The 24,697-nt window shown below is 36.9% G+C and overlaps 1 protein-coding gene across 7 annotated transcripts in view; it reads right to left on the bottom strand.

Moving 5' to 3' along the window:
• The window catches only part of SLC4A4 (solute carrier family 4 member 4), a 343,745-nt gene that overhangs the window by 184,084 nt on the left and 134,964 nt on the right, over window positions 1–24,697 (bottom strand). For 4 of the 7 annotated variants that reach the window (XM_025435827.3, XM_025435826.3, XM_025435829.3 and 1 more), the window contains 3 exons: window positions 22,791–22,926; window positions 12,041–12,201; window positions 5,049–5,228 (listed from right to left, as the gene is read on the bottom strand). In XM_025435827.3, coding sequence (XP_025291612.1) covers window positions 5,049–5,228; window positions 12,041–12,201; window positions 22,791–22,926 — 477 coding nt within the window. Of the gene's footprint in view, window positions 1–5,048; window positions 5,229–12,040; window positions 12,202–22,790; window positions 22,927–23,077; window positions 23,271–23,371; window positions 23,514–24,697 lie in introns of those variants that run through there. The other 3 variants (XM_025435832.3, XM_025435833.3, XM_025435830.3) reach the window with 3 other exon arrangements.

Raw genomic sequence — 24,697 nt, 5'->3', positions numbered from 1 at the left:
AGAAAAATGGGGTCATGAAATTGGATTGGGAAAAAAATGACATTCATAGTCTAGGCTTAACTAGATAACCAAAGTCACTGCAGTAAATAAAGGGCATGCATACTCACAGACAATGAAGGGTAAGGAAAAAGTTTCTATAATAGTGTAGGGGTAAGAAAATGAAGAAGCCAGGGAGAAAAAAGAACAGGGACAAATTGATGATGGCACTGCCCAAATTTCCACAGAGGTAGTACAAGCTGAGTTTTCAAATTAAGGTTCCTAGTTGGTCTTTGTCCTTAAATCAGGTCTCATTCATCTCTTATAAGCTTAGACACTACATATCAAAACTATCCATTTAAGTGGTAAATGATGTTTTTAGATCATCCTACAAACCATGATTCTTTAAAACAGTTATCAGATAACCTTGTCATAAACATCTTACTAAATATTTTGAATACATACCAATTAAGTATAAACTTTGTTTTTACTTTCTAATAAAAAGCAAATGAAATATATCTTACTTGATTTTTAAATACTACCAAGGAAAGTTCCTAGGTTTACATGTCATTCTTTCATGGTAAACTGCAATAATATAGATTACCTACATATCTCAAACCAAATTATTAAGTTGAACTCTATGAAATTGCTGACAGTCAACTTTATTTTACCTACAAAATGGCAATTTCATATGGCTTAAACTAAAATAATAGTAAGAAAAAGAGTGGATGAAGGGAAATCTAACACCAGAGGAAATGGAAACCTAACACTAACTCCACAGAAACACCTCAATTAATATATTGGGAAATTATATCACTTGCCTAAAATTTAGTACCTGGCAGACATGTCTATCAAAATTCACAGATGCCTCAGACAAGTCGTAATTTCATCATAATTAACATCTTGGAAGCTAGCCTGATTCTTTCCTGATTTATTACAATTAAAAATGTTTTTCCTTTCTTTTTTAAAACACTAAATTATCTTGAACCCAAAGCTACATCAGAACCCTAAAAAACGGGAGTTAATCTTTAGCTATGGAAAGACAGTGGTGGGCTGTTAATGGGTATGCTGCTAATAATAAATGTTTGAGAAGACCAGCTCTCTAGAGAAAAAGCATTTTTGTGTGTGTGTGCATAGTAAATTTTACTGATATAAAGGACAGGCAGCACACATATACATAATAAGAAAACATATAATACTCTGTTGTATATTGCATGTAGTCAGTTGATTCTCATAGAATGCTTTTGTTAATTTTTACCAAACTCCTCTGGCAGTAGCCAACTTGTTGTTGCAACTGGAAACCAAACATAGTTGCAACACCCATGTTGAACATCCATTATCATATATGTTAACAAGTAGGACAAAAGTGAAACAATGAAGACATATGTCAGACTTCACTCATTCCTCAATGATGTGGTGACTCCTCTGCTAAAACTGGATAATAATTTTTGAATACTGGCCAGGTATTTACTGGATGGATTCTTTCTGCTTTTCACATTTTAAAAGCTGTTAAGGATTGAATGTTTCTATCCTCCCAATATTCATATGTTGAAATCCTAACCCTTCCACCCAATATGATAGGAGGAGATGGGGCCTTTGAGAGGAAATTAGATCATGAGGGCAGAGCCTTCCTGAATGGGATTAATGCTCTTATGAAAAGACAGAGGAGAACGATGATCGAGCTCCCTCTGCCATGTAAAAGATACAATGAAAACAACCATCTACAAGCTAGGAAGAGGGCCCTTACCAAGAACCAAATCTGTGGCACCTTGATCTTGGATTCCCCAGCCTCCAGAACTATGTGAAATAAACGCTTATTGTTTAAGCCACCCAGTGTATGGTAATTTGTTAAGAGCTCAAACTGACTACACAATGGCCATAGACACTGTACACTTAAATTTAATCTGCATTATTAGCATTTTCTCCATCACTTTTAAAGCCTATAAACAAATGATGCAACAATAAATCAAGTCCTGATTTGAATTCACTGATTTCGATGGTGCAAATGCTACCACCACAGCTTATTTTAAGCTACCAAAATGAAGTCACTGAATACAGAGTTGGGAAGATGTGACTCCATACCAATTTATAGTATTTCCACCATATATACACAATAGATAACCTGAAGAGTATAAACTCCAGTACACTGCAATAAAATAAGTAGGAAATGATGAATTTTGAGTAATTATCTTTGTTTTTAATATCACTATTTAATTGTATGTATACATAATTTAATTTTTAATAGTAGCTGTGTTTAAACAGCTGGCTTGCAAAATTCCTGATTGGCTCTTGTGCATAAATAGAAGTAGCTCCAGCACACCACTGGGAAATGAAAAAAATCCCAATCCTAAAGTATCTCCATAATTTCAGCTATTAATTGCACTGTTGTTATCATAACTAAAGCAAGCAATGTCTAATCTCTAGCCTATACTGGAATATTAAAGTGGCTGAGGTTTATCTAGATTTTACATGCAGATACAGTGTTAGAATCTAGCTCCAACAATAGATAGAAGATTCTCATTTATTAAAATAGTAGCCACAATTATATAATTCTTTGTCTTAGAAATTTATTCTAAGAACATTTCATAGTTGTTAAAGATATCAAGTAATTAAACCCTAACATATCGAGGTAACTGTGTAAACTTGCAAGGTAAGAAAAAGTGTCTTTAAAAGAAACAAAAATTTGCCATCTGATAATTTATAAGAACATACCTTAGAGGTACGTGAAAGGCATTACTATAGAATCTCTCAAAGTCAAATCTCACCTTTGGATAATTAAAAGGAGTTAAGTAACACAAAGGCCAATAATAACATGTTTAATAAGGCCTAATCATATTCCACGCTTCAGGGTGTAAGCTGATCAGCTGAAGAGCTGGAAAGGAAGAACTGACTGCCCTCCCTACTTGCTTTCTGCCCAGCATATATAACATTTCACAAGTGAAAGGTGAATGACAAAGGCAATTTCAACTTTGCTCTGAAGTACAAAGATCTACTGATAGGATAAAAGATTGAATGCTGGATGATGTCAACTTATCAGTTGTATTCCACATCCAAATACTTTCTCCTAAAGCACAAAGTACTGGCCTACAAGATCCATCTGTTCTTAATTTCTACTTTGCCTGGCACTTCATGAAAACAAAGCTCAGACCAAACTGGTAGAAGGCACCCTTACGCTGCCATTTCCACTCCGCTTCTCTTTGCAAACATAGCAATGTTTGAAAACAATGCAGTGTCTTGCTTCTTTAACAATAAGTACCAACTTCATGATAAAAAAAATTAATCTCCAAATCATGGAATTTCATTTAAATGAAGAAGAGGATAAAAAATAAAACATAAAAGGGACACCTGGGTGGCTCAGTTGGTCAAGCATCTGCCTTAGGCTCAGGCCATGATCTCAGGGTCCTGGGATAGAGCCCCATATCAGGCTTCCTGCTCAGCGGGGAGTCTGCTTCTCTCTCTCTCTCTTTCCTTCCCTCTTCCCCTTTCCCCTCCCCCTCCCTCATTCCCTTTCTCTCTCAAATAAATAAAACCTTAAAAAAAAAAACATAAAAGTCAGATTTTTACTTTAGTTGCCCTAATTTAAAGAACAGGGACTGCTTTTAAAATGAAGTATTTGTGACATCAGTTGTAACCCACTCTTCATCCCATAACATTTCCAGCCATTAAGCCCTTCAAAAATACAATTGAAAAAACAAAAAGGAAACAAAGGACATATACAAGAAATAAAACATTTCCCATCAGCAGCAATATGACAAGTAATGATAGAACCATCAAACTGTAGTAGGAATATTCTAGATTAGATTCTTCTTTTTGTGAATGTTTTTCATAAGGAGCACTTCTATTTTAAGTATTTATTTATAAATTGTTTTGCTTTTTAAAAAAATTATGGTAGCAGTTAAATCAATGTAGAAGTCATTCAATAAAACTGAACTTTTCATTTGGTGCTACTTAACGACTCATTAAGAAACTACAATAATGGAATGGTTCAAAAATACACCAGAGAAAATTTGCTAACAGTATGCTCTCTTTGAGCCAACCATTCGTTTTAATATCAAGTCAGAAAATTCAATTCCCAGAAACGGAGTGACCAAGTTAGAATTCAGTTTATACAATTCATTCAGTCCACTTTTTCCACAGCAAAATATTTTTATGCTATTCTGAAAGTACAGATGAAGGCAACGAATTTGATGCTCCCTTACCTACTCATTTCTCTTGTACTAAAAAAGACCAGGGTGGGATGAGAGAGACCCGGTTCTACCAGCCCGGTGCTTAGCAACACTTCCCGTCATGCTTTCATTTTCCATTCTTCCTGGAAATTAGCTTCTCCCTTCTCAGATTATAGGCAGCCATGAAATTTATTTGAAATAAAGACAATGATACAAAAGATAGATACTTTACAGAAAACTCTGCTAAATGCAACAAAGCATAAATAAGACACGGTGCCTTTCCTATTACTAAATAATGGGGTAGTATACCACCTTGAATAATTATTCTCACATCAAACCATCATTTTTATATAACAAAAGAGTAGATGATTCTTTTTCTTTCTTTTTGTAGGCCTAGACTTTATTAAGTAATAAATGTAATACTGAGCCTTACTTGGATAAATAGTCATTTATAGAGTAGACACCATCTCCCATACCCAGCAAATACTCTATGATACTAGAATTCAGAGCTTTTTATCCTATCTTAGTCTATCCTCCGTATTCTTACACAATCCCCAAGTCAAAAGTATTTTCCTTGATATACTCAAAAAACAAATTTGATGACTCCTCTGAAATATTCAGTTGTTTCATCATAGTGACATTACCAAACCATCTCAGTCAATCAGAATAGACGTATATGGAGCAAGCAAGGCATCTTGGCATCTGCAGCCTTAGTAACTGCTGAAATCTTTCCAACAGGACTGCAAACCTGCCCAACTGGGTAAAAGTGTCAGTAGGAAATGGCTGTGGCATATGAACTTGAGGAAGAAGAAATATGGAGGGGGTAAAAACAACAGATGATGTGAGATGGAGTAAAGGTGAGTAAGACAGGAAAGAGAGCGGGGCAGCTGTTTGGCCCTGCATTACCATTATCAGGGTTGGTAAACATCCTACTTGCACTGGAGACTGTCTTCCCAATGTCAGCCAGGGATCGAAGGTTAGATTTCTTGGTTTGATGCCGGTGCCTCCGGAGCAAAGTGTAGGTCACCTTATCCTTAAGGTCAGGTTTCAATAGGCCTGTCTCAATCTGATGGTCAACAATCATCTCTGATACAAAAACAAGCAAAACAAAAACAAAAAGCAAAACTAAGTTATAAGATCACAACGTTAATTTTTTACTCTCATTTTACGGACATCACCTTCAAACTTACTATCAATATGCTATTTCCCCAGATTTTCAACTTTCCCCTTGGTATGAAGGATAAAGATACAGGACACAAAGATCCTGGTGTTAATGAGAGAGAGATAAATATTTCACTATGAATTTATATGTTTGGAGAGGAAGAATCATCTTGTCCTCTTTTATCCAATACCAGTTAATAGTGAATTCACATTAATCACATTCTTCTATGAGTAATACAGTAAGTCAGTAATTTACATTTTTTCAATTAAGTAAAAAAAAAGATTAGAAAAATTTCATGTGCTCTATCATAGCAAGTATGCCAGAAATATAAATTATATAAAAAAACTTGAAGAGATATGCAAAATTTAATATAATGACATTATTAATTTTTTAGATGATTTCCCAATCCTCTGTAATGATATATTTTCCTTAAAATAGGACAAAGGAAAACAATACTGTTGCCCATATCAGGTTATTTGAACACCAATAAATCCAATGAAAGAAACACTAACGTACAAAACTATGCCTTCATCTTTTCTAAAAAGGGAGGCTATTCTTTGGATCCAACAAAAGCCTTTTCAATATATTCCAGTAATCATTTTAAAATATAAAGTGACCAGAATTTTATATAAAATTTCAGTCTTACTACAAAAAGTTGTCATTTCTATTAGTTCTTGTTTTTAGAATGGCTTTAATTGAAAAAAGATAACTGTGTTTAATAGAAACTGCTCCATGGGTGACTCTGCTAAAGGACAAGTTTTACTCCAAAAGAAGAAATCCTCTTGCTCCCAAGTCCAGCATGTCAGCAGAATGGCATAAATGTAGCCTGGTGCATCCTTCTCTAACATCACATAACAGGTCGACATTTCCTCTGTCCAGAATAGAGTTCTGGCCAAATCATAACAGAAACTATACAAGGCAGGAGATTACTTCATCCACTGTACACAGGTGGAGCTTTCACCCCCTGCACAGAACCAGAACAATGAGTGGATCCCACGCCTACCTTTTCAGGTATATGAGTGCATCTAGCGCACCTCAACATTCTCCCCTTGGGTAAACTTCCCAGTATACAAAAGTGGAAATGAGAGGGGCACCTGGGTGGCTCAGCGGTTAAGTGTCCAACTCTTGATTTCAGCTCAGGTCATGATCTCAGGGTCCTGGGATCAAGCCCTGCATCAGGGTCCAGTGCTAGCGTGGAGTCTGCTTGGGATTCTCACCCTCTCCTGTTGCCCATCTCCCTGCTTGTACCCACAGGGTCTCTCTCACAAATAAATAAATAAATAAGTAAATAAATAAATCTTTTTTTTTTTTTTAAGTGGAGATGGGAACAAAAGTTCTTCTCTTGCAGAAGTCTGACCAAAAAAAAGTGATGGGAACTGGTAGGATAACAACATCTCCTAAAAGAAGTTACAAATGTTCTAGGGTCTCTGCTGGGTCACAACTGTGCCTCCCAGAAGACCATCTTAATCACAAGCACTCGCAGAACCTGCCCTACAGCCTATAGCTAGAAACTGACAACTTACGTAGTATACAAGCAACTACTTGGGAGCCACGCAGAGGCTGAACCCAGGATTTTCCATCCCATGTCTAACACAGATGCTATAAATGTCACATAACACTGGGCCACTTGGTGGGGGAGCTTGGGCAAGGCAGGAAGAGTTTCTCCCATAGGAATGTTTTGGTTTGAGAGTGGCCTTTAGCTCTGAATGTTTTTAACTGCACAAACCCTTCTCAGTGAAACTCTCAGAACTGATCCTATAATTACTGATCTGTTCCACAGTAAAATAATTAGGTGCAACTCTACTTTCCCTTGAAGTCTTATTCAATGTGGAAGGTCCATTTTACAGAAGAACCATAAAAATAAACAAACAGCCCCAGCATATCTGAGGCACATGTTATCAAGCTCCTACTATAATTCCAGGGCTGTGGATTAAAGTGTTTCTTATCTATCCTTCCTGGCAGGGCCTCCCTCTACACTTGCCTTCCCTTGTAATCTCAAACCTATCTGTACATACACACAGCCGACCCTCTGTTACTAATGCCTGGAAATCACCGGTTAGAACAGGTTAAGACATCTGTGTGGCTTATGCCCTTCATTAAGTTTCCATAAAACGGCCCACATTACAGCGATCTTTTTAAGCACAAACTACAAAACCTTTCAAGGAAAGTGGGGGCAGTAACATTTCACAGCTACACTGAAATTAAGCCTTCAGTGTTCAAAATTCCACAAACACTACCAATCGGGAGAGAATGTGCCAACTGTAGATAAGAGCAGAGCTGAAAGAAACCTCAGGAAACACCAAGTTTGCAACCTCTTGTTGTACAGATGGGAAAAGAGAGGGCAAAAGACAAAAGAGGTGACTTGCCCTCCGAGGTAGCCTAACAACCCCCCACTAAGTAAAACCAGGTTTTCCAACACATAATTCATATCTTTTTCCATATCATACAGTATTTCTCTTTATTTAAAAAAGGAAGCTCTGGACCAAAAAAATATATTATTTTGTTGCTATATCCAGAGCTTCTGCAAACCAAAAGAATGGAGAATGCAACCAAAAAATGATCAAAAGTGAGAAACATTTTTAAAAGAAATACAAGGCCCAAGAAATATTAAACTTCAGGACTTGTTCAGGACTAACAAGGGCAATTTAAGTAAATCTATATAAATGTCACCAATTGTGAGATTTTGAAACCTATCAAAGTAGCAAAATGTAAAAGAGCAATCCACATTGATGTGAAGGATGGGTGCCACAGGGAACCCCACAGACTGATCATGGCAGCCATAACTAGTACAACCTTACTTGAAGCCCTTTGGCAAATGACATAAAACCCTTTAATATGTTCAAACTCTTTGAATATTTCACCATTAGAAAGGCAACTTAAATGCTCAGTAATAGATTACTAAATATTTTTGCAGCCATTAAAATGACATGTGCAATTATGTTTAATCACATGGAAAGAAATTCACGTTTTTAAGTTAAGAAGGGCAGATTAAAGTGTTATATATAGTATGATCCCACTTGTAAAATAAATTTCATATGTGTAAATAGAGATGTGCAGAAAAACTGCTGGGAGGGTAACTGTAAATGGTGGCATTTTTATTTTTGTGTGTTCTATTTTTCTGGATTATTTAAAAATGAATGTTCATTAGTTTTGTGATAAAAAATAAATACATAGCCATTTTGAAAATATAAAAGGTGTTAAAAGCAAGAAACAACATGACTAACACATCTGCCAACATGCACAGCTCAGGAATGCCTTTAAATATAAAAATGAGAACTCCAAAAATAGAGCTACGCTTTCCTAACCCATTCACCATCATAATAAAATACCTGAGGTGGCTTATAATTTCTTTTAATTTAGGAGGGCAGGAAAATTCTCATGCACTTGCCTCCATGTAGGAATGACATTCTTTAATTGTAGGATTATAACAATGACAGTAATAATCAAGCTATTAAAATAATCCATGAAAATATTGTTTTATCCTTTAGTTGCTTTAAAGATAAAATTTTTTATTAACATTCAAAAGGGGTTCTTCATAAAGAAAACATGGAGACGCCCCAAGGAGAATCAGGATCAGGCTGAAAGCTGCGTGTAAAGATGAGAGGTAGCACCTGCTTAAGCAATCACGTGGTGACAGTCTGCACCTGCAGACGGAGGCCGCCTCTCAGAGACAGGCCACGGAGCAGGAGGAGCAGGTGCACTGCAAGGAAGATACAAATCACGCTATTGTTTGTTTGTATGATCACACCCACTATTATTTATTTCTCTTCTCTTTTGTGGAGATAAGAATGGGGTGGAGGGTAGATGCACCTTAGAGATGTAGCTGTACATAATTCTCAACTCTGAATTATTGGCATGATGCAAAACAAAACAACCACTTCAGCCTCTGCTAGAAAAGGATTTTTAAATAACTAAATAAATAATGACCACAACCCTTCAAGTCACTGTGCCATTTCTGTCATTTAAAATGAAATTAGGGGGATCCCTGGGTGGCGCAGCAGTTTGGCGCCTGCCTTTGGCCCAGGGCGCGATCCTGGAGACCCGGGATTGAATCCCACATCGGGCTCCCGGTGCATGGAGCCTGCTTCTCCCTCTGCCTGTGTCTCTGCCTCTCTCTCTCTCTCTGTAACTATCATAAATAAATTAAAAAAATTAAAAAAAAATTAAAAAAAATAAAATGAAATTAGGGCGCGCTTTTTTTTTTTTGGCCTTCATGTGTTTTAATCCTCTGTAAGGTTTTGATTCTTTGAGGATTTTTAAATATTTTTTTCAGTTATACTCTTTCAAACATACTCTCTCCATTCCTGCAAATCTGATCCCTTTCCTCCCTCCCTCCTTCCCTTCTTTCTTTCCTTCCTTCCCTCCATCCTTCCTTCCTCTTTCTGCTTCTAATGTGTGTTTTTTGCCTTGAATTGTTTTTATGTATTATCAGCTCTAGAATGAGAGTGACAGCACTTCCAAGTGACCTGGTTAGGTATCTAATTTTAAAATATAATGACATTTTTAAAAGTAAATAGGAATGGTTAGAGAAAAAAGTCCACAACTGATAATAAAAAGTAATGGAACATTAAAGTGAGAATTTAACACACTTAATAAACCTTTCTTAAATCTAGTGAATACCAGAACCTCTTTCTCTGGCCATTGGCTAACAAAGCTCCAATATAAAGTGGGATTCTGTCTTCTAGAGAATGGAAAAGACTAGCCAATTGCTGATGAGCAGAAACTCCTTAAGATGGCTCTTTCTGATACTAAAGATCCCAAAGACAGTTTTACAGAAAAGCCCAAGTTCTTCTTTCTTAATATTGGAACCTTTCTAGTGACCCTTAAGCCACAATACATATACTCCCCTGAGATTGCCTATATCTTGCCCAGTCACAAGTTTAACTTCCATTTTACTCAGCATTCATGCGTTCTGACTTGTTTTTTCAATTTGTCTAATTTCAGACATCTTTGCTCCAGATTAGTTCTTAAAGTCGGAACACACAGAAATTGCAATTCTCACTCCAAAACTGGACAGATTTTTTGTAACCACGATTTTTCTTTTTAATAACAAACTCCCTTGCAATAAAACAAATCACCCAGAAAACTATCCCTTCTGTTTGCTTCTGTCTTTGGAGATGGGCTGATCTTCCCACAATAATATATCCATTTTCCCACAATAATATATCCATTTTCAGCTAACTTGCCTTGTCAAATATGAAAAATTCTACATAGAGATTATTTCCTACATTATCTTCCCACCATGTGGATGTGGATTTGTAACTTATCCCATCTACAAAGTGACCGATTTGCAAACCTAATTCCAATGACTGGCACATCGCAGAAGCTCATGCACCACTGCTGAATAATTATTGCATGAACTAGTTAATTCTGTCCATCCAGTATCTTCACATTAGCCCTTACCCCTTCTCCACTGATACTTTAAACACCTCAAGTTCATGAAATGTATGGGACTTCTTTGCAAATGGAACTAACCAGTTCTCTGAAGAAGAATCTGATACATACACATCAGTAAGATACATGCCTCATTCGACAACTAGTCTTTTCTTCCATACACATGCTATAGCTTTCCCACTGTCAATTAAAACAAACAAATACAGATGCCATAGGTAAGCCTTTTGACTATAGATTTCCAAAGAAATTTTGTAGTTAACCTGAAATTACACAAGAATTGTCACTGGTCACTTTCTACAGGGCTGCAATCCACCACTTCTTCCCCACAATCCCAAATGTGGTACCCTGCAGAGCCCTGGGGAAAGTGTGGTCATCCATACAGGTCCAGCGGTCATCTAGATCATGAATTTTCCTAGGAAAGCCAAACAGAGCCCCTATACTCCTTTTTGAGAAAAACATGATCTTTAGCACATCTAGATCCAAAGGGTAATAAGGCAGTTCAGGCCAGGCTTTTGTTAGAAAATGAAAACAATACTCCTGTTCGGAATGTAGTAATGTGTGTCCCAGATATTCAATATGGTACACTCACATTCACTAACCAACACTAATTACCAAAGATACCAATGCTGCCCTGCACCTTGAGGTTCCGTGACTTGGTGATGGTTGTAGATTGATGATCAGCATCATCATGTGACATGATCAGTCACTAGCCCACCAGGGTGTGCCAGCCTCTTGTCCCACACAACCTTTCTGACATACAGTTAAAGCATTTTGACTTCCACTTACAAAATCAGCCCCAACCCAGCAACTAGATGATTTTCCTGTTTAGATAGGACTTAAGCCCCCTATTTTACAGATGATGAAAGTAAGGACCAGAAAAGGTTAGTGCAAATGTCCAAGGTCAGAGTTCTAGAAATCGAGTCCCCAGATCTCCAGTTTAAAATAAACAAGGATGCAGGGGGGAAGCCTATATTAAAAATATTCACCTTACAAGGTAGAAGTGAATGCAACTCTGTACGTATACACATTATGATCCCACTAAAAAAATAACATGAAAAATTAAAAGCATGAGAGGGAAGACTGAGAAACAAAAGTTGGATGGAAACATGCCACAATGGTACCAATGGCTATGAAAGTATGATGGAAGATTTTTTTCACTTTCTTCTCAATATTTGTATTTTCCAAATCTTCTGAGAAAAATGTTACTATTTTTGTAATATAAAAAAGAGCAAAAATAAATGTAGAATATTCAACTCTTTTTACACTAGAAGTTATCTGCATTAATGGAGACCCACAGACAGGTAGCTAAAGAAATGATAAAAACTTAAAACAACATACTTACCCACCAACTGTGGGAGAGAAGAAGCCTCCCTGTCAAGCATGATGGATCCTTTCTCCATACATGTCCTTAGCTCAAATAAGCTGTGAAGGGACAATGTGGCCACGTGGGGCTTGCTCCATCTTTCCCCACCCTGTTCCACTTTTTCTTCAAACTTAATCCACCTAGGAACATGAGATTAGTGAACAGCAATTAAAAGTATTCCAACCTCCTCTGGAAATAGCTACATCAACCCCTCCATCTCCACCCCCACCAGCACTCCCAAAATGTCTCATTTGGTGGAGTCTTAAAAGCTTATTATATCATTAATTGCATTACCTTTATAAATACACCAAACAGAGTCACTAGACTCTCCTTCCCCTGGTGTTAGAGAGAAAGAAAATAAACCAAAATGATCCAAAGGATTCTTGGTTTTTTATCTGTCTATATGTAACCATGAAATCCTGAAGAATGATTATTTTGCTAAATTTTTAAAATAACATAGGAAAAATGTGCATTTCAAAATTCTCCATGAAAGCCCACACTGTGTAAAAATAACCACCATTGTGAGAATTCTGTTGTGACTTCACAAGGCAAGTTTATATAAGTTGAAATATCAGTTATAAACCAATATTTATCTTAATTATTTGAAAAACATGGTGCATGAAGTGTTTGGATGAATATAAAATTTCCCTTCAACACTTAAAGAAGGCCAGCATGTGCGGCTTGTATTTCTCAGATGACACATGTTCCATTCTCACTGAGATTCTAATGGGAGCTTTACCCTTCAAGTCTCACTCCACATGCATTTAAAAATACACAAGTTCAGGGAACAACACATCGATTCCAATAACAGATCTCCTATCAACCTTAACAATGGAATAAACAAACCAATTTCATAACTCCTTCTTTCTAAGACTTCCAGATACTCCAATAACTTCCCAATATACTGCAACTTTTTAAAAGTTTAATGGAAATGAAAACAAAACACATTTGACAGTCTTTGTATCCCATGTATTGCTCATACAGACTCTCTCTACACTGGTAAAGGAGAACCCAAAAGCATCACCATTTTGCTATTCATTATGACCCAAAGAAAAAAATGCTTCTTTCTCTCACTTCAAATCTTCTGAAAGATATTGAAAAAGATACAGAGGGGGTTAAAAAATTGTTTTCCTACATTCTTCACTCAAAGGTTTAATAATTGAAAAATGTTTTCCTAGAAAAAGCTAAACGCTCACCTAGCTCACTAAAGAAGAGAACAAAGGGCAGAGATCAGAGGAAGCTCTACATAAGGTATTATTTATAGACTGCTCACCACCCCCAGAGGAGGCAAGAAAACACATTAGTAGAACCAAGAGTGAACGCAGATCAAAAGATCAGCCACAGAGTCAAAGAAACTTTAGAATTTTAATCAAGCCCAATACCCATGTGATCCAGAAGTGTTTAGCCATATCCAGAAACTCAGTATGCACTCCTCTCGGGAAGGGCTCCCACATGTCAATGGTAACCTTCTCTCCAATCTCACCCTCAACTCCCAGACCCTCTTCCTTTCCTCTGTATCCCCCCAAAATGTAAACAGTGGAGATTTTTACATATTTTCCTCACAAGTTAAAAAGCCCACATCACCACCAAAATTCTAAAACTTCAGAACTGGACCTCATGTCTGCCTATAAAAGTAGTTGTGAAACATTCCAAGAGAGAATAAAAGACCCTTAATATTCACATGAGTGTGTGTGTAATTAAATGAATAGTTCTTCCCTTTGGTTGCTATTAGTTCCACAGAAATAGAACGAAAGGGCAGAAAAATAACAATTTTACGTCATACTCTTAAAGAATCCTATGGATTTGCCAAAAAGATAAACGGTGACTGGGGTTATTTCAAGAGTAATCATTTTACAGTGTATATTACATTGGTTAACTTTAGGTATATTATCTTTTCAGGCTTGCTCACACAATCTCTAACTATGTTTGTTGATAACTGTTACATAAATCATGTATTTTAAAAATAATTTTAAACTATTTCAAAAATTGGGATTTGGGGAATAGGTGAAATAGGTGATGAGGACTAAGGAGTGCACTTGTCATGATGAGCACTAGGAGTTATATGGAGTGTTGAATCACTATATTGTACACCTGAAATTAATATAACACTGTGTGTTAACTGGAATTAAAATAAAAACTTAAAATAATTTTTGAAGAGTATTTTTACTGAAGTATAACTGATGTATAATTAATTAATAATTAATTATATCCTACTAATTTCAGATGTACATTACAGTCAGTCACATTTACATTTGATGTCATAATTTATTACTCAAGATAAGACTCTAGTATATTAAAAGCTTCTATAGCATATAAAACCATTTCAGGATTACATATAAGGATGTTATCTCTAGTGTAGTGACTCCTTGTCTTGATTCTTGAGAGAAGTCTTATTAGCTGAGAGATAAATCTTAGATCATAGGATATAAATTAAACCCAAGATAAATAACAAAGGCCAGCTAGAAACTCAGTAAATGGGAGTGTTTTATACAGCCTTCACTTCCTTCTTAATTCTACTCAATGAGACCCCCTTCCTGTCAGTTGCCATAAATCTGTACTACCAAATACATCCATATGTGAGAATGGGTCTTTTCTGCCATCTTTCTCAATTGTCCAAACTATGTAAGTTTAATAAAATTTTCTTTAAAAAAAAAAAAAAACACCTGGTGACTCAGTTGGTTAAGCGTACGACTTCAGGTTTCAGCTCAGGTCATGATCTCAGGTTTGTGAGATCCAGCCCTGAGTCACCAGGCTCAGGGGGAAAGTCTGCTTCTCTCCCACTCCCTCTGCCATCCCCTCATTCATGTGTGTGGGCGCCCTCTTCCAAATAAGTAAACAGATCTTTAAAAAACAAAAAGGAGCAAAATGACTACATTCTTTTGTGACCAATCTTTAGCTTCATTCCTCTCCACAGTTTGCATTGTAGGTAAGCTGACTAGACTTAAATATGATTTTAAAGAGGTTTTAACAGTATATTTAGAAATCATAAATCCCAACCAGCTTGGATTTATGGAATAGCATTACTCACCCTCCTGGCATACACCAGTCCTTTAGGTCAAGATTTAATCATAAAGGAATGAAAATGTAAAATCTCAAAACTAGCAAGCTAGCAAGTTCCTTAGAATCTACATTCCTAAGGGATAAGTATTATCTCATACTTCAGTTTAGCATCTTTTTCACTCTGAGGTTAGTAAATATTGACTGTTGTGATGATGTCATATCATAGCACAGCTAACAGCATAAGGGAAACTCTGGGATAATGACTATTAAATTCCTTTAAAATGTATTGCTCTGATTGTTCAAGGAACGGAGTATGCTTCCAACGTATGCTTTCAGACATAAAGTTTTATGTGGGTTTCCCACTTACAGATTGTTTGCATGCAGTTTCATTCCAGAAACTACACATGCTATGTCTAACTCATCACATATCAAGGACAAATTTGAAAAAAACCTGAAAATTACTCAATTCAAATCAGAACCCATTAAAGAAAAGGCTAAGGCAAAGGTACCAAAGTTCAGCCTACCCAAGTGCCAATGAATTTGTTAAGGTGCCTTAAAACCTTGTAATTACACTTTATAAAAAAAATAGACATTTTTACTGTAAAAACATTCTATATAAGCTACTATCTACCCTTTATAGTGACTGTGAATAACAATATATTTGCAATAAGTTTCCTACTTTTCCTTTTGTCTTGGTACTCCACATGTTACAAGAAAATTAATTTCAGAAGTTAGTTTTTAAATGCTTGCAATTACAAAACTGTTGTAACCTTGGAAGAAGAGTTTATTAGGTAAAGTTTATTTATTTCAAGGTCTTAAACGAAGAAGAATACAGCATGCTCAGTTTAATGCACCTTGAGTGACTGCCAACCAAACAGCATTTTTCTCGTTTATTAAAGAAATAGAAGGCCCACTGGGAATCACTGAATTTTGCAACTTTCCAATCATATGATTAAATATAATTTTAAAAAGACAAGACCTCTAACTTAAAAACATACCAATTTTACAGTGGAAAATAGACATGACTTTTGCCCTAGAATATAACCTAACTATATAAGATTAAAGTAATATATTTCTTGCTAACTAGTAAGTGCCTCATTACCTAAAAGAAGCCAATGCTAGTGTGTATCTGGGATAAATTATGTTTTTAAAAAGAACTCTTAGATTTCTAGATCAACTGTGAAAGCTACTGCAAAGCAGTATATGTAACTACGTGTAATTATGTAGATGATTAGATTCCATTTCCTTTAGCCTTTTTCTTACAGAAGAAATAAACTTGTTCTGAAATGGAATGTCCCAAAGTAATCTAGCAGAGAAAAGACAGAGAAGTTGGTGTAGATTGGGGAAAGGACAATCTCTCTCCAAATCCCCAGGGTAAGTATGCATGTCTGTGCTTGATGGTCATGCCCTGTAATCAGGTTTTCCAGAGGTAGGCTGGGTCAGTCTGCCAAGCAGAAACACAGATGGGTGCTCATTTGTGCTGTCCTGCTAGAAGTAAAACATCAATGCCCTTTTCCTTTGTTGGCTCCTTGTTTTGTTGGAACTTGTGACGGTCCTTTTTACCCAGGTTTGGCAACAAAAAACTGAATCACACTGGACTGACCTTTAACATATATTCTTATAACAGCGAAATCCGACATTAGCCATCTGAATATTCACTGAAGGAAGACAGAGAGCCAATAACCATTTTTGCAGAGACAGCGCTGTCTCAAAGAAATAAAGAGCTTAGGGTGGTAGGGAAGAGCAGTAGCCCTTGATCCTGGCTTTGGGCCGACACCAAAGCTGGACCATGACTTATTCTTTCACTAGTTTGTGTCATGAACCTGTCAGCTAATGCCTAGCCACCTAGAAATTCTTAACAAAGAGCATAGACTTCTTCATTAATACCAAATTCTCCACTGTGATCACTGCTGTATTACTGAATGTCAGTACTTACCTAACACTCAGGAATACTCTCTAAAGAAAGAGTATTCTCTGCATTCCACTGATCATATACATTTCTCAGGTCTAATCATCCTATCCTTTGCCCAGTCTTCAATGTGTGCTTTATGTTGGAAGAGCCAATAAAAATTAAAAGTTCTAATTTTTAGGAAAGGGGAAAAGCAAGGGAAAGATGTGGAAAAAAGGGGTGGTGGTGGTGGAGTTGGCTGAACTTCAAACTTCATATAAATAAAGACTTCCCTTGTTCATAGTTTTACATGACTACTGTGCCTTCCAAGACTTAAATTGGGATATTTTTCCTACTACTGAAACCATTCTCTATTTTTTGAGACAGAGCATAACCCGAACTTCCTAACTAAAACTGAAGCTGCAGTAATGTTGAGAATCAATGTAGGATATTTTTGGTCAAATCAAATCATTAGCTACCTAAAATGTATAGAATATTAAAAGGGGTGGTATTGTGTCCTGTGGGGCTGTGGGCTCACAGTAGAAACTATAGCTGGAGAAGTCTAGTGGATTAGTTCTCTGTGGAATAAAACAGTCTATGAATCGGGGTTTTCACAAAAAAACCAAAGATCTCAATTTTATAAGTTAGCCAGAAAAATATTCATTGCACATTTTCATTTATAAAATCAATCCCTTCTAAGTATTAAACTTTTATTAGTTTGATAGGTTTGAGAATTTTTAATGGCAGAAAAAATCCTATCATCTCTAGAAAATGGATATCATAAGTGGCAATCAGAAATTACTGCAAAAACGTTCTTAAGCAGGGTACGTTGCAGGAACTAGAGATTAGTAAAACTATGAATCATTTCTGGAGGCACAATCACCTTCCAACTTCCCAACAGGATTTAGGTGGAGCTAATTCTCTTAACACATACTTCTTGACTGTGGACAGTATGCCCGGTAGTTGAAGGCACTAGAGACATAGTGATGAATAAAACAGCCAAAACTTTCTGCCCTCATGGAACTTTAATTTTATTGGAAAGAGAAAATAACAAGATATGCAATATGCTAAATGATGATAAGTGTTGAAGCACCTGGGTGGCTCAGTGGTTGAGTGTCTGCCTTTGGCTCAGAGCGTGATCCCAGGGTCCTGGGAATTGAGCCTCACATCAGGCTCCCCACAGGGAACCTACTTCTCCCTCTGCCTATGTCTCTGCCTCTCTCTGTGTGTCTATGAATAAATAAAGAAATAAAATAAATAAATAAATGATGATAAGTGTCAAGGAAAACATAATGAAGGATGGGGGTTAGATAGTATTGGGGGACGGTTTCAATTTTAGATGGGGCAGCCACTGAGAAAGTAATATTTGAATAAAGACCTGAGGGGGTGAGAAAATGAACCATGGAGAAACCGGGGAGTGTAGCAAGGAAAGCATTTCAGACAGAGGGAACAGCAAGTGCAATGTCCCTGGCACAGAAGCATGACTGGCCAGCGAGTGAACAAAAGGGAGAAAAGTAGATGATCAACGAGATCGTGGTAGATTGTTCATGAGGTAGGTAAGGGCAGATGCAGAGATACAGACTAATTAGGAAGTATTTAAAATAATCTAGATGAGAAATAATGGTGGCTTGCATCTGGGTTGTGGCAGTACTGAATGTGAGGTGTGGTGAGATTCTGAATATCTGAATATCTTTGAGGGTAAAACAAATAGGGTTTGCCAATGGATCAAGTAATGAGGGTAGAGAAAGAAGTCAAGGAAGATGCCAATGTTTTGGGCTCGAGCAACTAGAAGAATGGAGTTGCTCGTTGTGGTGGGGAACTCTGCAGGAGGAACAGATCTGAGGCAGGTAGATCAGAAGCTCCATTTTAGACATGTTATTTTTAGAAGTGTATTAGCCATCCAATTATTTATTATTATTTATTTTCAATTATTATTCATTTATTTTCAATCATATAAGGACAAAAGTTTGGGCTAGAGAACTTAATGTAGATGGCAGCAGCATATTAATGAATTAGGTTGAAACTTCAAACATAGGTCTTCTTATGAGCTTTATCAGTGGTGTGCTAGGTACCTTGGGTCTGTCATTCAGCAATCCATCAGTCAGAAAGAGATAAATTACCACAGAACTCCAACTTTGGTCAAGGAATATACCTTAGAAAGTATTATATTTAGAACAGCTATTTCTAAAGCAATCAGTTCTCAACTACTCACACTCAACAAATACTACATAGCACAGTGAAGCTGTGGGAGTAAAATAGGGAAAGACAGACATGATGGTCCTCAGTTGGAAGAATTATTGTAATTAAGGAGACAAAATGAAAATAATAATATCACATTTACATTTAACTAACCAATAGTAATTGTAGCAAGTCCTGTACAGAAGCCCTAGAGTGTAGACTGGTATGAGTATGTTTCTTCCCACTGCCAACACATGGAAAACTCCCACCACACATTCTCTCCAGCAGTACAGTCTCTTGGGGACTAATGACATCACCAAAAATGACACGTGAATTCTTGAGGAAATAAAGATTTTAAGTATTATAAAGTATTCAAAATTATCTTAATCTTCAAGAATCTTACATGAAAGTGCTATGTCCACCTCACTCAATGTTGAATCACCTACACAGTGAACTGTCACCTCTCCACCTTTCTGAGACCAAAGATCATATAAAATATAGTCTGCCTTGGACTGAAAGAAAAAGCAGGAAGCTACACCTGAATTCTACTCTATGATAGGCACTCACACAGAATTTCAAGAAGATAGTATGAATCAAAGTAGCTCTTCTGGCCACAACTGACTGACTATGCCAGCATATACAAAGGTCTGGAATTTTAGAGCTATAAACTATACATGAAGTTACAGAGATGCAACCCAGTATCCTTCATTGGATAGAAGAGAACACTCAAGCTCAGGAAGATTCCATGAGTACTGGCCCATAGTGAAGTAGCCAGTCAGCAACAAAGCCAAGACTAGACCAAAATCTCCCCAACACTCAGTTCAGGCTGCACCAGTACAATTTTCATTCTGTTTTTGTTTTTGTTTTTGTTTTTCCTATTAGAAAGAAGGAAAAGAAAGCATGAAATGGAGCTACTAGTATAAGATTCTACTTTGAAAGTCTTTTTTTTTTTTTTGGAGGATGCTTTATGAACCAAAAGTATACTTTATGTAGTACTTTTAATATCCAGGTTATTAGAACTAAGAGAAGGGAATGAGAATTACTGTATCATGGAAAGAGGTCTTGAAAGAACAAAAATGAAGAGCTCCAAGGGGGAGCATCAAAGGTAGAGAAGCAGAAACATGCTACAGATAGCTTTTTGATAAGGAGAAAATATTAACCGAAGAAGTAAAACATGGGTCTGCATATTAGAATTATCCAGCAAATGGAAAATAACATATTTAAGATTAGGTTTTTTCCCCTTAATGCTACTGGGACGGCCAGGAGTAAAATGTAATGATTTTCTTCTCTGGGCACAGTTTAAGTTTTGGAAGATATGAAATTATCAATGGATTCTACTAAACTTTTTTTTTCCATTGAACTTTCTTTTAAAGTAGATGTTTCCACAAGGCCAAACTACCTAGAAATTCTTAGTGAGAAATAAAAGCTACTCTATCATTATCAAACAAATTAATTTATGAAGCTTCTCTATTATTAAAAATCCTAAATGGCTAAAGACATTCAATAGTACTTAGGAGTGCAACAATAATAATAAACCCATAAACCTACAGAGCATAAGTCTCAGTAACTAAACAAAAATTACCTAAAAAATCCAAATAACTTGAACATTTGATTACAAATGATATGATACATGAAGCTTTTAAAATATGCCCCAGAGGGGTACCTGGGTGGCTCAGTGGCTGAACTTCTGCCTTTGGCTCAAGGCGTCGTCATCCCAGGGTCCTAGGACCGGGTCCCACACTGGACTCCCAGCAGGGAGTCTGCTTCTCCTCTGTCTATGTCTCTGTCTCTCTCTGTGTGTCTCATGAATAAATAAATAAATAAAATCTTTTAAAAAAAAGAATAAAAAATAAAATATGCTACAGAAATGTAGCACCTGGCCAGCTCAGGTGAAAAAGCATGAAACTCCTGATCTCGGGTTATGAGTTCAAGTCCCACCATTGGGTGTAGAGCGTACTAAAAATAGATAAACTTAAAAAAAAGATATGTCCCAGAAAATAAAAGTTCTTTCTTTAATTCTCAAAAGAATCTCATCCAGAGAAGAAAAGACCATTGAGTTAGTGGTTCTTTACATCTCATCAACTTTTACTAATCACAGATGATAAAAAATATATTTCTTTCTCACTCTAGAATGACCTAGCTAGTAGTGGAACAACAGACATATCTCTTTTCCATCTAATCCACAGAAGAAGGCCTTCAGTTCTTTTGCTCTTATTTTAAACCCAAAGCTACAATAAGGATTTGATTTGCCTCATTCCTCAGATTGTAAAGATATTAAATTGAACACACTTGAAACTTGAGTAAGATACCATGATTTGTGTGTGAGTTTCTTTTGCTCACATCTTTATTCCCAGTATTTCATTACTGCCTGACATATACTATGCATTCAAAAAACACCAGTTGAATTTTATTTGAATTAAGTTGCAGACTATAGAAGGTGTATCTCGACATTATCTTGCTTGTGAAAGGGAAATATATTGAATCTCCATGCAAGTATGACAATGAGACTAGTAACTGCATTATATCGAATTCTTTCTATTGCATAATTGTTCTACGTTCTAGAAGATAGGCATGGAGTAAATAACCTATATGTAGAAAGAAAGAAAAGCTCTGTTACCATGAGATTAATGAAATCTTAGATATTTCCGTGGTGCTTAACAATTTACAAGGTATTTCCATATATATACACATATATACATATAGGCATGCATATAAATATCTGTGACATAATCAGACAAATATTAAATAATACTACATTTACATATGTTACGTACCTTATATTGCATACATATATATTATATGTAGTAGATTATTATCCACTTTTTACTGATTATGAAATCAAAGTTCTGAGAAACTGAGTGCTATCCAGCTAACAGATAACAGAATCTGAAATTGAACTCAGATCTCTATACTCCAAGTTCAAGTGAGCCTTGTTCTTGCTTTTGTGGATACTTAAAGATGACAGGTTTCTACTTGGAATAATTCAAGTTTGTGGGTAAACATTGCAACCTCCCTGCTAACTGGAAATGGATGCTAATAAATGCTAACAACAAATCAGACATGATTTCACCAGACACCTTGGCATGTAGAAACTGTGGACACATATCTCTAAGCTATCATGTTTGGGTGCTTGAGTTTATCTCTTTAAGATATTTTACTATTGAGCACCTGGCTGCTCAGTGGTTGAGTGTCTGCCTTTGGCTCAGGTCGTGATCCTGAGGCCCTGCGATTTAGTCTCGCATCAGGATCCCCAAAGGGAGCCTGCTTCTCCCTCTGCCTGTCTCTGTCCTCTCTTTCTCTGGGTATCTCATGAATAAATAAATAAAATCTCTAAATATATATATATATATATATATATATATATATATATATATATATTTTACGATTAAATAGCATGTGAATGGAGATTTACTTCTAATTCCTTAAAAAGGGTAAAACTGTAATAACGTGAATCAATGTAACAATGCTCTAGCAGTGAAATAAAGGGTGTCCTGCATCCACATCAATATAAAAGAGGAAAGACTCCTTTTATTCCTTAACACAGTCAACATGACGTTCCTCAGTTACTCAAAGTGTGAAGGTGAGAGAAAGGTGCCCACAGACAACGATCTTGCCTTGCACTTGCTTCCCCAGGTCGCCACTGCACAGCCAGCCATGCCTCACCTCGCTGTCTCCTTCCACTCCATCTCCTGCCCATCCACGGCGAGCAGCTCATCCAGTTCAGTGAAGAGCTGAGGGGGTGCTGGGCTGTCATCCTCCTCGCCCAAGATGAATCGGATACGTTCTGCGGCAGGAGAAACTGCAGAAGTGAAAATACTACGGTTAAACACAGGCTGGACAACCCTGAGGAAAGTATAGCTTCGAGCTCTTCCTCTGTCCCCAAGGCTGTTGGACTTCCCGGCCACGTTTTCCGTGGACATCCTCTTTGCTGAGCCTCTTTTATCACCAACCTACACACAAAAAGAACTCAAAGCCCTTCTCTGTATCTTCGTCCTACGCTAGGTCTCAGCTCGCCACCACTCTCCAGGACAAGGCTCCAGTTCTGTGTGATGTGTGACAAAGAACCTTTAGCCCTCAGATGAGCTGAGGTCCAACCGCATGACCTTCCCTCCTTCCCCACTTATGACCCATCCAAAATTATTGGACAGAAACCAGCCTGAGCCAACCACTTTTTCTACAGCAGTGGGAGGGGGCAACAGAGCATCCCAATCCTGAGTTCCCCCAGGCCCTCGCCTCCCACCCACCTTCCCTCTGGCCAATGCCTAAAGCTCATGCCCTCACAGGAGCCTCACTGCTGGTAACTGGCTAAGTGCAAAGTTGATGAAGGAATATTTAACAAGATGGGGCCTCTTCCCTACATAAGGGCAGTACCCAAAAATGTTTAGTCACACTTCAATGCACTTGAAAAACAAGCCTAAGTAAAATATTGTACACCTGAGGAAAAAAATCTTTTCTGACACTGAAGCACATAATTGAATGCCCTACTAGCTCCTTTTGACCCTATCTTCTGAAAATCATGTAATGAAAAATTAACTAGAACTTCCCTCGAGTTATTGGTTATTTGCCCCTTCTTTTTTTTTTTTTTTTTTAAGGAAAGGAAAAATTTGGAAAATAATGATATTATAAAACTAAGGCCCACAGATACTTTTTATAATCCTTGTGTAAAACCAAGAATGGCGTATGCAGGGGCACCTGGGTGGTCAGAGGTTGAGCATCTGTCTTCGGCTCAGACTGTGATCCTGGGGTCCTGGGATTGATTCCCGCATTGGGCTCCCTAGCAGGAGCCTGCTTCTCCCTCTGCCTGTGTCTCTGCCTCTCTCTCTGTGTGTGTCTCTCATGAATAAATAAATAAAATCTTTGGATAAAAAAATGGTGCATACATGTGAATGTAGTCCAGGTACACAGATATATGTGTGTATACACATATACACACAGATGTGCACATATATAAATACACACATAAATTATAGAAATATATGTACCCAAATAATCTAACAAAACAAGAAAATCCCTACCATCTGAAAACTACTATAATACAGGACAGAATGAAATTCCACAGATCAAAAAATTCTACAAACCCATAAAAAACTATTTAACCTATTAATCAAAACTAATTATTAAAATAAGATACATGTTGCTTCTCCCTCTGCCTGAGTCTCTGCCTCTGTGTGTGTGTGTGTCTCTCATGAATAAATAAATAAAAATCTTTAAAAAAAATAAGATCCATGTCTTACCTACAAAAATAGCAAAAAAAATTTAAAAAGATAATCCCACTGTTGCCAGAGACTTAGGACACATGCACGAGCACCTCTCAATTTATGTCACTGGTAGAAGCCTAAATATTTGGGAACATCTCTCTGAAGGAAAATTTGGAAGGATATGGAAACATTTTAAAAGTGTAAATATCCAATGAGATCCCACCTCACACCGGTGAGAATGGTGAAAATTAACAAGACGGGAAACAACAAATGTTGGAGAGGATGTGGAGAAAGGGGAACCCTCTTGCACTGTTGGTGGGAATGTGAACTGGTGCAGCCACTCTGGAAAACTGTGTGGAGGTTCCTCAAAGA

This window comes from Canis lupus, chromosome 13, assembly GCF_003254725.2.
Source record: "Canis lupus dingo isolate Sandy chromosome 13, ASM325472v2, whole genome shotgun sequence".
NCBI lineage: Eukaryota > Metazoa > Chordata > Mammalia > Carnivora > Canidae > Canis > Canis lupus.
This window is presented reverse-complemented; position numbering and strand designations above follow the sequence as displayed.